General features: G+C 59.7%; 1 protein-coding gene across 1 annotated transcript in view; it reads left to right on the top strand.

The window, feature by feature from the left end:
* The first annotated feature begins 265 nt into the window (after window positions 1-265).
* Window positions 266-14,105, top strand: part of LOC140411567 (macrophage-capping protein-like) — a 172,045-nt gene continuing 158,205 nt past the window's right edge. Inside the window, exons 1-2 of the mRNA XM_072500649.1 lie at window positions 266-357; window positions 917-1,049. Coding sequence (XP_072356750.1) covers window positions 340-357; window positions 917-1,049 — 151 coding nt within the window. The 5' untranslated portion in view covers window positions 266-339. The remainder of the gene's footprint in view (window positions 358-916; window positions 1,050-14,105) is intronic.

Below are 14,105 nucleotides of genomic sequence, written 5' to 3'. Positions count from 1 at the left end.
TGCACTGTCAGAGGGTCAGTACTGAGGGAGTGCTGCACTGTCAGAGGGTCAGTACTGAGGGAGTGCTGCACTGTCAGAGGGTCAGTACTGAGGGAGTGCTGCATTGTCAGAGGGTCAGTACTGAGGGAGTGCTGCACTGTCAGAGGGTCAGTACTGAGGGAGTGCTGCACTGTCAGAGGGTCAGTACTGAGAGTATTAATTGTTTCTCATTCCCAATGTTTCTGCAGTTCCTTGACGGTGTGAATGTGGTCTCTGTGTTTCCAGGTCCTGGGTGTGAAACCCTCACTGAAAGCAGGGAATTCCCAGGAAGATGCGCAGGCTGACAAGAGCCACTCCCAGATGGCCACGCTCGCCAAGGTGAATTTCACAAACTCATTGCTGGCTGCGCTAGATTTCATTCCCCATTCCTAACTGCCCCTTGGGAAGGTGTCGGGTGAGCTGCCTTCTTGAAGCCGCTGCAGTCCCCGAGGTGTAGGTACACCCACCGTGCTGTTAGGGAGGGAGTTCCAGGATGTTGCCCCCCGGCGACAGCGAAGGAACGGCCGATATATTTCCCAGTCGGGGCGGTGAGTGACTCGGAGGGGAGCCCCAGGTGGGGGGGCGGGGGTTCCCAGGTATCTGCGGCTCTCGTCCCTCTAGATGGTGGTCGTGGGTTTGGAAGGTGCAGCCTGAGGAGCCTTGGTGAGTGGCTGCGGTGCATCTTGTAGATGGGACACACGGCTGACACTGTGCGTCGGTGGGGGGGGGGGTGAATGTTTGTGGAAGGGGAGCAATCAAGCGGGGCTGCTTTGTCCTGGATGGTGCTGAGCTTCTCGAGTGTTTGACCGACCTCGAGAGGGGTGTGCTGCCTCCGGAGGGGACTGAGGCAGGGCGACGGGAAGAATGAGGCGTTGCTAATCACCGATTTGTGCCGCAGGTGTCCGACGCGACGGGCGCCATAACCCTGACCTCGGTGGCGGCCCAGAACCCCTTCGCCAAGAACATGCTGCAGTCAGACGATTGCTTTGTCCTGGACAATGGAGTTTGCGGGAAGATCTACGTATGGAAAGGTGAGCTGTCCCCCCCCCTGCACCCCCACTGCCCAATAGCAGCCGGAACGCTGCCCGGAGTTCACCCCTCAGTCGATAGGGGTGCCTGCTCTCGCAGACTGGGCATCAGAGGGTTAATCCTACACTCTGCCAGCCCCGTGCGTAACCACCATGTATGCCCAAATCATCACGCACCATGATCCCAGCGTGTAACCACGGCGTGTAACCATGGCGTGTAACCACGGCGTGCAACCACGGTGTGCAACCACGGCGTGTAACCACGGCGTGTAACCACGGTGTGTAACCACGGTGTGCAACCACGGTGTGCAACCACGGCGTGTAACCACGGCGTGTAACCACGGCGTGTAACCACGGCGTGTAACCACGGCGTGTAACCACGGCGCGTAACCACGGTGTGCAACCACGGTGTGCAACCACGGTGTGTAACCACGGCGTGTAACCACGGCGTGTAACCACGGTGTGTAACCATGGTGTGTAACCCCGGTGTGTAACCACGGTGTGTAACCACGGCGTGCAACCACGGCGTGTAACCACGGTGTGCAACCACGGTGTGCAACCACGGTGTGCAACGGTGTGTAACCACGGCGTGTAACCCCGGCATGTAACCCCGGTGTGTAACCACGGTGTGTAACCACGGCGTGCAACCACGGCGGGTAACCATGTAGTGTATCCATGGTGTGTAACCACGGCGTGTAACCACGGCGTGCAACCACGGCGTGTAACCATGGTGTGTAACCATGTAGTGTATCCATGGTGTGTAACCACGGCGTGTAACCACGGCGTGTAACCACGGCGTGTAACCACGGTGTGTAACCACGGTGTGTAACCACGGCGTGTAACCACGGTGTGTAACCACGGCGTGTAACCACGGCGGGTAACCACGGCGTGCAACCACGGCGTGCAACCACGGCGTGTAACCACGGCGTGTAACCACGGTGTGTAACCACGGCGTGTGACCACGGCGTGTAACCACGGTGTGTAACCACGGCGTGCAACCACGGCGTGTAACCACGGTGTGCAACCACGGTGTGCAACCACGGTGTGCAACCACGGTGTGTAACCACGGCGTGCAACCACGGCGTGCAACCACGGCGTGCAACCACGGCGTGCAACCACGGCGTGTAACCACGGCGTGTAACCACGGCGTGTAACCACGGCGTGCAACCACGGCGTGCAACCACGGCGTGTAACCACGGCGTGTAACCACGGCGTGTAACCACGGCATGTAACCACGGCTTTTAACCACGGTGTGTAACCACGGTGTGTAACCACGGTGTGTAACCACGGTGTGTAACCACGGTGTGTAACCACGGTGTGCAACCACGGCGTGCAACCACGGCGTGCAACCACGGCGTGTAACCACGGCGTGTAACCACGGCGTGTAACCACGGCGTGTAACCACGGCGTGTAACCACGGTGTGCAACCACCGCGTGTAACCACGGCGTATAACCACGGCGTTTAACCACGGTGTGTAACCACGGTGTGTAACCACGGTGTGTAACCACGGCGTGTAACCACGGTGTGTAACCACGGTGTGTAACCACGGTGTGTAACTACGGTGTGTAACTACGGTGTGTAACCACGGCGTGTAACCACGGCGTGTAACCACAGTGTGTAACCACGGCGTGTAACCACGGCGTGTAACCACGGCGTGTAACCACGGTGTGTAACCACGGTGTGCAACCACGGCGTGTAACCACGGTGTGTAACCACGGTGTGCAACCACCGCGTGTAACCAAGGCGTATAACCACGGCGTATAACCACGGCGTGCAACCACGGTGTGTAACCACGGTGTGAAACCACGGTGTGAAACCACGGTGTGTAACCACGGCGTGTAACCACGGCGTGTAACCACGGCGTGTAACCACGGTGTGTAACCACGGTGTGTAACCACGGTGTGCAACCACGGCGTGTAACCACGGCGTGTAACCACGGTGTGCAACCACGGTGTGCAACCACAGTGTGTAACCACGGCGTGTAATCACGGCGTGCAACCACGGCGTGTAACCACGGCGTGTCACCACGGCGTGTGACCACGGTGTGCGACCACGGTGTGTAACCACGGTGTGCAACCACAGCGTGTAACCACGGTGTGCAACCACGGCGTGAAACCACGTTGTGTAACCACGGTGTGTAACCACGGCGTGCAGCCACGGCATGCAACCACGGCGTGTAACCACGGCGTGTAACCACGGCGTGCACCCACGGCGTGCACCCACGGCGTGCAACCACGGCGTGCAACCACGGCGTGCAACCACGGCGTGCAACCACGGCGTGTAACCACGGCGTGTAACCACGGCGTGTAACCACGGCGTGTAACCACGGCGTGCAACCACGGCGTGTAACCACGGTGTGCAACCACGGTGTGTCACCACGGTGTGTCACCACGGTATGCGACCACGGCGTGTGACCACGGCGTGTGACCACGGCGTGTGACCACGGCGTGTAACCACGGTGTGCAACCACGGCGTGTAACCACGGTGTGTAACCACGGTGTGTAACCACGGTGTGTAACCCCGGTGTGTAGCCACGGCGTGTAACTACGGTGTGTAACCACGGCGTGTAACCACGGCGTGCAACCACGGCGTGTAACCACGGTGTGCAACCACGGTGTGTCACCACGGTGTGTCACCACGGTATGCGACCACGGCGTGTGACCACGGCGTGTGACCACGGTGTGTGACCACGGCGTGTAACCACGGTGTGCAACCACGGCGTGTAACCACGGTGTGTAACCACGGCGTGTAGCCACGGCGTGTAACTACGGTGTGTAACCACAGCGTGTAACCACGGCGTGTAACCACGGTGTGTAACCACGGCGTATAACCACGGTGTGTAACCACAGCGTGTAACCACGGCGTGTAAGTACGGCGTGTAACCATGGTGTGTAACCATGGTGTGTAACCCCGGTGTGTAACCACAGCGTGTAACCACAGCGTGTAACCACGGCGTGTAACCACGGTGTGTAACCACAGCGTGTAACCACAGCGTGTAACCACGGCGTGTAACCACAGTGTGTAACCACGGCGTGTAACCACGGTGTGTAACCACAGCGTGTAACCACGGCGTGTAACCACGGCGTGTAACCACGGCGTGTAACCACGGCGTGTAACCACGGCGTGTAACCACGGTGTGTAACCACAGCGTGTAACCACGGCGTGTAACCACGGGCTGTAACCACGGCGTGTAACCACGCTGTGTAACCACGGTGTGTGACCACGGTGTGTGACCACGGTGTGTGACCACGGTGTGTGACCACGGTGTGTATCCACGGTGTGCAACCACGGCGTGTAACCACGGTGTGTGACCACGGTGTGTGACCACGGTGTGTAACCACGGTGTGCAACCACGGCGTGCAACCACGGCATGAAACCACGGTGTGTAACCACGGTGTGTAACCCCGGTGTGTAACCACGGCGTGCAACCACGGTGTGAAACCACGGTGTGTAACCACGGTGTGTAACCACGGTGTGTAACCCCCGGGTGTAACCACGGCGTGTAACCACGGTGTGTAACCACGGTGTGTAACCACGGTGTATAACCACGGTGTGTAACCACGGCGTGTAACCACGGCGTGTTACCACGGTGTGCAACCACGGCGTGCAACCACGGTGTGAAACCACGGTGTGTAACCACGGTGTGTAACCATGGTGTGTCACCACGGTATATAACCACGGTGTGTAACCCCGGTGTGTAACCACGGCGTGTAACCACGGCGTGTAACCACGGCGTGTAACCACGGCGTGTAACCACGACGTGTAACCACGGCGTGTAACCACGGCGTGTAACCGCGTGGAACCACGGTGTGCAACCACGGTGTGCAACCACGGTGTTTAACAACGGCATGTAACCATGGCGTGCAACCACAGCGTGTAACCACGGCGTGTAACCACGGCGTGTAAACACGGCGTGTAACCACGGCGTGTAACCACGGCATGTAAACACGGCGTGTAACCACGGCGTGTAAACACGGCGTGTAACCACGGTGTGTAACCACGGCGTGCAACCACGGCGTGCAACCACGGTGTGTAACCACGGCGTGCAACCACGGCGTGTAACCACGGCGTGTAACCATGGCGTGTAACCACGGCGTGTAACCAAGGCGGGTAACCACGGCGGGTAACCACGGCGGGTAACCACGGCGGCTAACCACGGCGTGTAACCACGGCGTGCAACCACGGCGTGCAACCACGGCGTGCAACCACGGCGTGCAACCACGGTGTGCAACCACGGTGTGTAACCCCGGTGTGTAACCACGGCGTGTAACCACGGCGTATAACCACGGCGTGTAAACACGGCGTGTAACCACGGCGTGTAACCACGGCATGTAAACACGGCGTGTAACCACGGCGTGTAAACACGGCGTGTAACCACGGTGTGTAACCACGGCGTGCAACCACGGCGTGCAACCACGGTGTGTAACCACGGCGTGCAACCACGGCGTGTAACCACGGCGTGTAACCACGGCGTGTAACCACGGCGTGTAACCAAGGCGGGTAACCACGGCGGGTAACCACGGCGGGTAACCACGGCGGCTAACCACGGCGTGTAACCACGGCGTGCAACCACGGCGTGCAACCACGGCGTGCAACCACGGCGTGCAACCACGGCGTGCAACCACGGCGTGCAACCACGGCGTGCAACCACGGCGTGTAACCACGGCGTGTAACCACGGCGTGTTACCACGTCGTGTAACCACGGCGTGTAACCACGGCGGGTAACCACGGCGGGTAACCACGGCGTGTAACCACGGCGTGTAACCACGGCGTGTAACCACGGCGTGTAACCACGGCGTGTAACCACGGCGTGTAACCACGGCGTGGAACCACGGCGTGTAACCACGGCGTGTAACCACGGCGTGTAACCACGGCGTGTAACCACGGCGTGTAACCACGGCGTGTAACCACGGCGTGTAACCACGGCGTGTAACCACGGCGTGTAACCACGGTGTGGAACCACGGCGTGTAACCACGGTGTGTAACCACGGCGTGTAACCACGGCGTGTAACCACGGCGTGTAACCACGTTGTGTAACCATGTTGTGTAACCACGGCGTGTAACCACGGCGCGTAACCACGGTGTGCAACCACGGTGTGCAACCACGGTGTGTAACCACGGCGTGTAACCACGGCGTGTAAGTACGGCGTGTAACCATGGTGTGTAACCATGGTGTGTAACCCCGGTGTGTAACCACGGCGTGCAACCACGGCGTGTAACCACGGTGTGTAACCACGGTGTGTAACCACGGTGTGCAACCACGGTGTGCAACCACGGTGTGCAACGGTGTGTAACCACGGCGTGTAACCACGGCGTGTAACCACGGTGTGTAACCACGGCGTGCAACCACGGTGTGTAACCACGGCGTGTAACCACGGCGGGTAACCACGGCGTGCAACCACGGCGTGTAACCACGGTGTGTAACCACGGCGTGTGACCACGGCGTGTAACCACGGTGTGTAACCACGGTGTGTAACCACGGCGTGCAACCACGGCGTGTAACCACGGTGTGCAACCACGGTGTGCAACCACGGTGTGCAACCACGGTGTGTAACCACGGCGTGCAACCACGGCGTGCAACCACGGCGTGCAACCACGGCGTGTAACCACGGCGTGTAACCACGGCGTGCAACCATGGCGTGTAACCACGGCGTGCAACCACGGCGTGTAACCACGGCGTGTAACCACGGTGTGTAACCACGGCGTGTAACCACGGTGTGTAACCACAGCTTGCAACCACGGCATGTAACCACGGCTTTTAACCACGGTGTGTAACCACGGTGTGTAACCACGGTGTGTAACCACGGTGTGTAACCATGGTGTGTAACCACGGTGTGTAACCACGGTGTGCAACCACGGCGTGTAACCACGGCGTGTAACCACGGCGTGTAACCACGGTGTGTAACCACGGTGTGCAACCACCGCGTGTAACCACGGCGTATAACCACGGCGTGTAACCACGGTGTGTAACCACGGTGTGTAACCACGGTGTGTAACCATGGCGTGTAACCACGGTGTGTTACCACGGTGTGTAACCACGGTGTGTAACCACGGTGTGTAACTACGGTGTGTAACTACGGCGTGTAACCACGGCGTGCAACCACGGTGTGCAACCACGGTGTGTAACCACGGTGTGAAACCACGGTGTGTAACCACGGCGTGTAACCACGGCGTGTAACCACGGCGTGTAACCACGGCGTGTAACCAAGGTGTGTAACCACGGTGTGTAACCACGGCGTGCAACCACGGTGTGTAACCACGGTGTGAAACCACGGTGTGCAACCACGGCGTGTAACCACGGCGTGTAACCACGGCGTGTAACCACGGCGTGTAACCAAGGTGTGTAACCAAGGTGTGTAACCAAGGTGTGTAACCACGGTGTGTAACCACGGTGTGTGACCACGGTGTGTGACCACGGCGTGTAACCACGGCGTGTAACCACGGCGTGCAACCACGGTGTGCAACCACGGTGTGTAACCACGGCGTGTAATCACGGCGTGCAACCACGGCGTGTAACCACGGTGTGCAACCACGGTGTGTAACCACGGTGTGTAACCACGGTGCGTAACCACGGTTTGTAACCACGGCGTGTAACCACGGTGTGCAACCACGGCGTGTAACCACGGTGTGCAACCACGGTGTGTAACTATGGTGTGTAACCCCGGTGTGTAGCCACGGTGTGTAACCACGGTGTGTAACCACAGCGTGTAACCACGGCGTGTAACCACAGTGTGTAACCACGGTGTGTAACCACGGTGTGTAACCACGGCGTGTAACCACGGCGTGTAACCACGGCGTGTAACCACGGCGTGTAACCAAGGCGTGTAACCACGGCGGGTAACCACGGCGGGTAACAACGGCGGGTAACCACGGCGGGTAACCACGGCGTGTAACCACGGCGTGCAACCACGGCGTGCAACCACGGCGTGCAACCACGGTGTGCAACCACGGCGTGTAACCACGGCGTGTAACCACGGCGTGTAACCACGGCGTGTAACCACGGCGTGTAACCACGGCGTGCAACCACGGCGTGCAACCACGGCGTGCAACCACGGCGTGTAACCACGGCGTGTAACCACGGCGTGTAACCACGGCGTGTTACCACGTCGTGTAACCACGGCGGGTAACCACGGCGGGTAACCACGGCGTGTAACCACGGCGTGTAACCACGGCGTGTAACCACGGCGTGTAACCACGGCGTGGAACCACGGCGTGGAACCACGGCGTGTAACCAAGGCGTGTAACCACGGCGTGTAACCACGGCGTGTAACCACGGCGTGTAACCACGGCGTGTAACCACGGTGTGTAACCACGGCGTGTAACCACGGCGCGTAACCACGGTGTGCAACCACGGTGTGCAACCACGGTGTGTAACCACGGCGTGTAACCACGGCGTGTAAGTACGGCGTGTAACCATGGTGTGTAACCATGGTGTGTAACCCCGGTGTGTAACCACGGCGTGCAACCACGGCGTGTAACCACGGTGTGCAACCACGGTGTGCAACCACGGTGTGCAACGGTGTGTAACCACGGCGTGTAACCCCGGCGTGTAACCCCGGTGTGTAACCACGATGTGTAACCATGTAGTGTATCCATGGCGTGTAACCACGGCGTGTAACCACGGCGTGTAACCACGGCGTGTAACCACGGCGTGCAACCACGGTGTGCAACCACGGCGTGTAACCACGGCGGGTAACCACGGCGTGCAACCACGGCGTGTAACCACGGCGTGCAACCACGGCGTGCAACCACGGCGTGCAACCACGGCGTGTAACCACGGCGTGTAACCACGGCGTGTAACCACGGCGTGCAACCACGGCGTGTAACCACGGCGTGCAACCACGGCGTGTAACCACGGCGTGTAACCACGGTGTGTAACCACGGCGTGTAACCACAGCGTGCAACCACGGCATGTAACCACGGCTTTTAACCACGGTGTGTAACCACGGTGTGTAACCACGGTGTGTAACCACGGTGTGTAACCACGGTGTGCAACCACGGCGTGTAACCACGGCGTGTAACCACGGCGTGTAACCACGGCGTGTAACCACGGTGTGTAACCACGGTGTGCAACCACCGCGTGTAACCACGGCGTATAACCACGGTGTGTAACCACGGTGTGTAACCACGGTGTGTAACCACGGTGTGTAACCACGGCGTGTAACCACGGCGTGTAACCACGGTGTGCAACCACGGTGTGCAACCACGGTGTGTAACCACGGCGTGTAATCACGGCGTGCAACCACGGCGTGTAACCACGGTGTGCAACTACGGTGTGTAACCACGGTGTGTAACCACGGTGCGTAACCACGATTTGTAACCACGGCGTGTAACCACGGTGTGCAACCACGGCGTGTAACCACGGTGTGCAACCACGGTGTGTAACTATGGTGTGTAACCCCGGTGTGTAGCCACGGCGTGTAACCACGGCGTGTAACCACAGCGTGTAACCACGGCGTGTAACCACGGGCTGTAACCACGGCGTGTAACCACGGCGTGTAACCACGGCGTGTAACCACGGCGTGTAACCACGGCGTGCAACCACGGTGTGTAACCACGGTGTGCAACCACGGTGTGTAACCACGGCGTGTAACCACGGCGTGTAACCACGGCGTGTAACCACGGCGTGCAACCACGGTGTGCGACCACGGTGTGCAACCACGGCGTGTAACCACGGCGTGTAACCACGGCGTGCGACCACGGCGTGCGACCACGGTGTGTGACCACGGTGTGTGACCACGGTGTGCAACCACGGCGTGTAACCACGGCGTGTAACCACGGCGTGTAACCACGGCGTGTAACCACGGTGTGTAACCACGGTGTGCAACCACCGCGTGTAACCATGGCGTATAACCACGGTGTGTAACCACGGTGTGTAACCACGGTGTGTAACCATGGCGTGTAACCACGGTGTGTTACCACGGTGTGTAACCACGGTGTGTAACTACGGCGTGTAACCACGGCGTGCAACCACGGCGTGCAACCACGGTGTGCAACCACGGTGTGTAACCACGGTGTGTAACCACGGTGTGAAACCACGGTGTGTAACCACGGCGTGTAACCACGGCGTGTAACCACGGCGTGTAACCAAGGTGTGTAACCACGGTGTGTAACCACGGCGTGCAACCACGGTGTGTAACCACGGTGTGAAACCACGGTGTGCAACCACGGCGTGTAACCACGGCGTGTAACCACGGCGTGTAACCAAGGTGTGTAACCAAGGTGTGTAACCAAGGTGTGTAACCACGGTGTGTAAACACGGTGTGTAACCACGGTGTGTAACCACGGTGTGTGACCACGGCGTGTAACCACGGCGTGTAACCACGGTGTGCAACCACGGTGTGCAACCACGGTGTGTAACCACGGCGTGTAATCACGGCGTGCAACCACGGCGTGTAACCACGGTGTGGAACCACGGTGTGTAACCACGGTGTGTAACCACGGTGCGTAACCACGGTTTGTAACCACGGCGTGTAACCACGGTGTGCAACCACGGCGTGTAACCACGGTGTGCAACCACGGTGTGTAACTATGGTGTGTAACCCCGGTGTGTAGCCACGGTGTGTAACCACGGTGTGTAACCACAGCGTGTAACCACGGCGTGTAACCACAGTGTGTAACCACGGTGTGTAACCACGGTGTGTAACCACGGTGTGTAACCACGGCGTGTAACCACGGCGTGTAACCACGGCGTGTAACCACGGCGTGTAACCAAGGCGTGTAACCACGGCGGGTAACCACGGCGGGTAACCACGGCGGGTAACCACGGCGGGTAACCACGGCGTGCAACCACGGCGTGCAACCACGGCGTGCAACCACGGCGTGCAACCACGGCGTGTAACCACGGCGTGTAACCACGGCGTTTAACCACGGCGTGTAACCACGGCGTGTAACCACGGTGTGTAACCACGGCGTGTAACCACGGCGTGCAACCACGGCGTGCAACCACGGTGTGCAACCACGGCGTGTAACCACGGCGTGTAACCACGGCGTGTAACCACGGCGTGTTACCACGTCGTGTAACCACGGCGGGTAACCACGGCGGGTAACCACGGCGTGTAACCAAGGCGTGTAACCACGGCGTGGAACCACGGCGTGGAACCACGGCGTGGAACCACGGCGTGGAACCACGGCGTGTAACCAAGGCGTGTAACCACGGCGTGTAACCACGGTGTGTAACCACGGTGTGTAACCACGGTGTGTAACCACGGCGTGTAACCACGGCGCGTAACCACGGTGTGCAACCACGGTGTGCAACCACGGCGTGTAAGTACGGCGTGTAACCATGGTGTGTAACCATGGTGTGTAACCCCGGTGTGTAACCACGGCGTGCAACCACGGCGTGTAACCACGGTGTGCAACCACGGTGTGCAACCACGGTGTGTAACCCCGGTGTGTAACCACGATGTGTAACCATGTAGTGTATCCATGGCGTGTAACCACGGCGTGTAACCACGGCGTGTAACCACGGCGTGTAACCACGGCGTGCAACCACGGTGTGCAACCACGGCGTGTAACCACGGCGGGTAACCACGGCGTGCAACCACGGCGTGTAACCACGGCGTGTAACCACGGCGTGTAACCACGGCGTGTGACCACGGCGTGTAACCACGGTGTGTAACCACGGTGTGTAACCACGGCGTGCAACCACGGCGTGTAACCACGGTGTGCAACCACGGTGTGCAACCACGGTGTGCAACCACGGTGTGTAACCACGGCGTGCAACCACGGCGTGCAACCACGGCGTGCAACCACGGCGTGTAACCACGGCGTGTAACCACGGCGTGCAACCACGGCGTGCAACCACGGCGTGTAACCACGGCGTGCAACCACGGCGTGTAACCACGGCGTGTAACCACGGTGTGTAACCACGGCGTGTAACCACGGTGTGTAACCACAGCGTGCAACCACGGCATGTAACCACGGCTTTTAACCACGGTGTGTAACCACGGTGTGTAACCACGGTGTGTAACCACGGTGTGCAACCACGGCGTGTAACCACGGCGTGTAACCACGGCGTGTAACCACGGTGTGTAACCACGGTGTGCAACCACCGCGTGTAACCACGGCGTATAACCACGGTGTGTAACCACGGTGTGTAACCACGGTGTGTAACCATGGCGTGTAACCACGGTGTGTTACCACGGTGTGTAACTACGGTGTGTAACCACGGCGTGTAACCACGGCGTGTGACCACGGCGTGTAACCACGGTGTGTAACCACGGTGTGTAACCACGGTGTGCAACCACGGTGTGCAACCACGGTGTGTAACCACGGCGTGTAATCACGGCGTGCAACCACGGCGTGTAACCACGGTGTGCAACCACGGTGTGTAACCACGGTGTGTAACCACGGTGCGTAACCACGGTTTGTAACCACGGCGTGTAACCACGGTGTGCAACCACGGCGTGTAACCACGGTGTGCAACCACGGTGTGTAACTATGGTGTGTAACCCCGGTGTGTAGCCACGGTGTGTAACCACGGTGTGTAACCACAGCGTGTAACCACGGCGTGTAACCACAGTGTGTAACCACGGTGTGTAACCACGGTGTGTAACCACGGTGTGTAACCACGGCGTGTAACCACGGCGTGTAACCACGGCGTGTAACCACAGCGTGTAACCAAGGCGTGTAACCACGGCGGGTAACCACGGCGGGTAACCACGGCGGGTAACCACGGCGGGTAACCACGGCGTGTAACCACGGCGTGCAACCACGGCGTGCAACCACGGCGTGCAACCACGGCGTGCAACCACGGCGTGTAACCACGGCGTGTAACCACGGCGTGTAACCACGGCGTGTAACCACGGTGTGTAACCACGGCGTGTAACCACGGCGTGCAACCACGGCGTGCAACCACGGTGTGCAACCACGGCGTGCAACCACGGCGTGTAACCACGGCGTGTAACCACGGCGTGTTACCACGTCGTGTAACCACGGCGGGTAACCACGGCGGGTAACCACGGCGTGTAACCACGGCGTGTAACCACGGCGTGTAACCACGGCGTGGAACCACGGCGTGGAACCACGGCGTGGAACCACGGCGTGTAACCAAGGCGTGTAACCACGGCGTGTAACCACGGCGTGTAACCACGGTGTGTAACCACGGCGTGTAACCACGGCGTGTAACCACGGCGCGTAACCACGGCGCGCAACCACGGTGTGCAACCACGGTGTGCAACCACGGCGTGTAACCACGGCGTGTAAGTACGGCGTGTAACCATGGTGTGTAACCATGGTGTGTAACCCCGGTGTGTAACCACGGCGTGCAACCACGGCGTGTAACCACGGTGTGCAACCACGGTGTGCAACCACGGTGTGTAACCCCGGTGTGTAACCACGATGTGTAACCATGTAGTGTATCCATGGCGTGTAACCACGGCGTGTAACCACGGCGTGTAACCACGGCGTGCAACCACGGCGGGTAACCACGGCGTGCAACCACGGCGTGTAACCACGGCGTGTAACCACGGCGTGTAACCACGGCGTGTAACCACGGCGTGTGACCACGGCGTGTGACCACGGTGTGTAACCACGGTGTGTAACCACGGCGTGCAACCACGGCGTGTAACCACGGTGTGCAACCACGGTGTGCAACCACGGTGTGCAACCACGGTGTGTAACCACGGCGTGCAACCACGGCGTGCAACCACGGCGTGCAACCACGGCGTGTAACCACGGCGTGTAACCACGGCGTGCAACCACGGCGTGCAACCACGGCGTGTAACCACGGCGTGTAACCACGGCGTGCAACCACGGCGTGTAACCACGGCGTGTAACCACGGTGTGTAACCACGGCGTGTAACCACGGTGTGTAACCACAGCGTGCAACCACGGCATGTAACCACGGCTTTTAACCACGGTGTGTAACCACGGTGTGTAACCACGGTGTGTAACCACGGTGTGCAACCACGGCGTGTAACCACGGCGTGTAACCACGGCGTGTAACCACGGTGTGTAACCACGGTGTGCAACCACCGCGTGTAACCACGGCGTATAACCACGGTGTGTAACCACGGTGTGTAACCACGGTGTGTAACCATGGCGTGTAACCACGG

This window comes from Scyliorhinus torazame, chromosome 4 (assembly GCF_047496885.1).
Source record: "Scyliorhinus torazame isolate Kashiwa2021f chromosome 4, sScyTor2.1, whole genome shotgun sequence".
In the NCBI taxonomy this organism is placed as follows: Eukaryota; Metazoa; Chordata; class Chondrichthyes; order Carcharhiniformes; family Scyliorhinidae; genus Scyliorhinus; species Scyliorhinus torazame.
The sequence above is the reverse complement of the archived record's forward strand: the minus strand, read 5'-3'. Positions and strand labels throughout refer to the sequence as shown.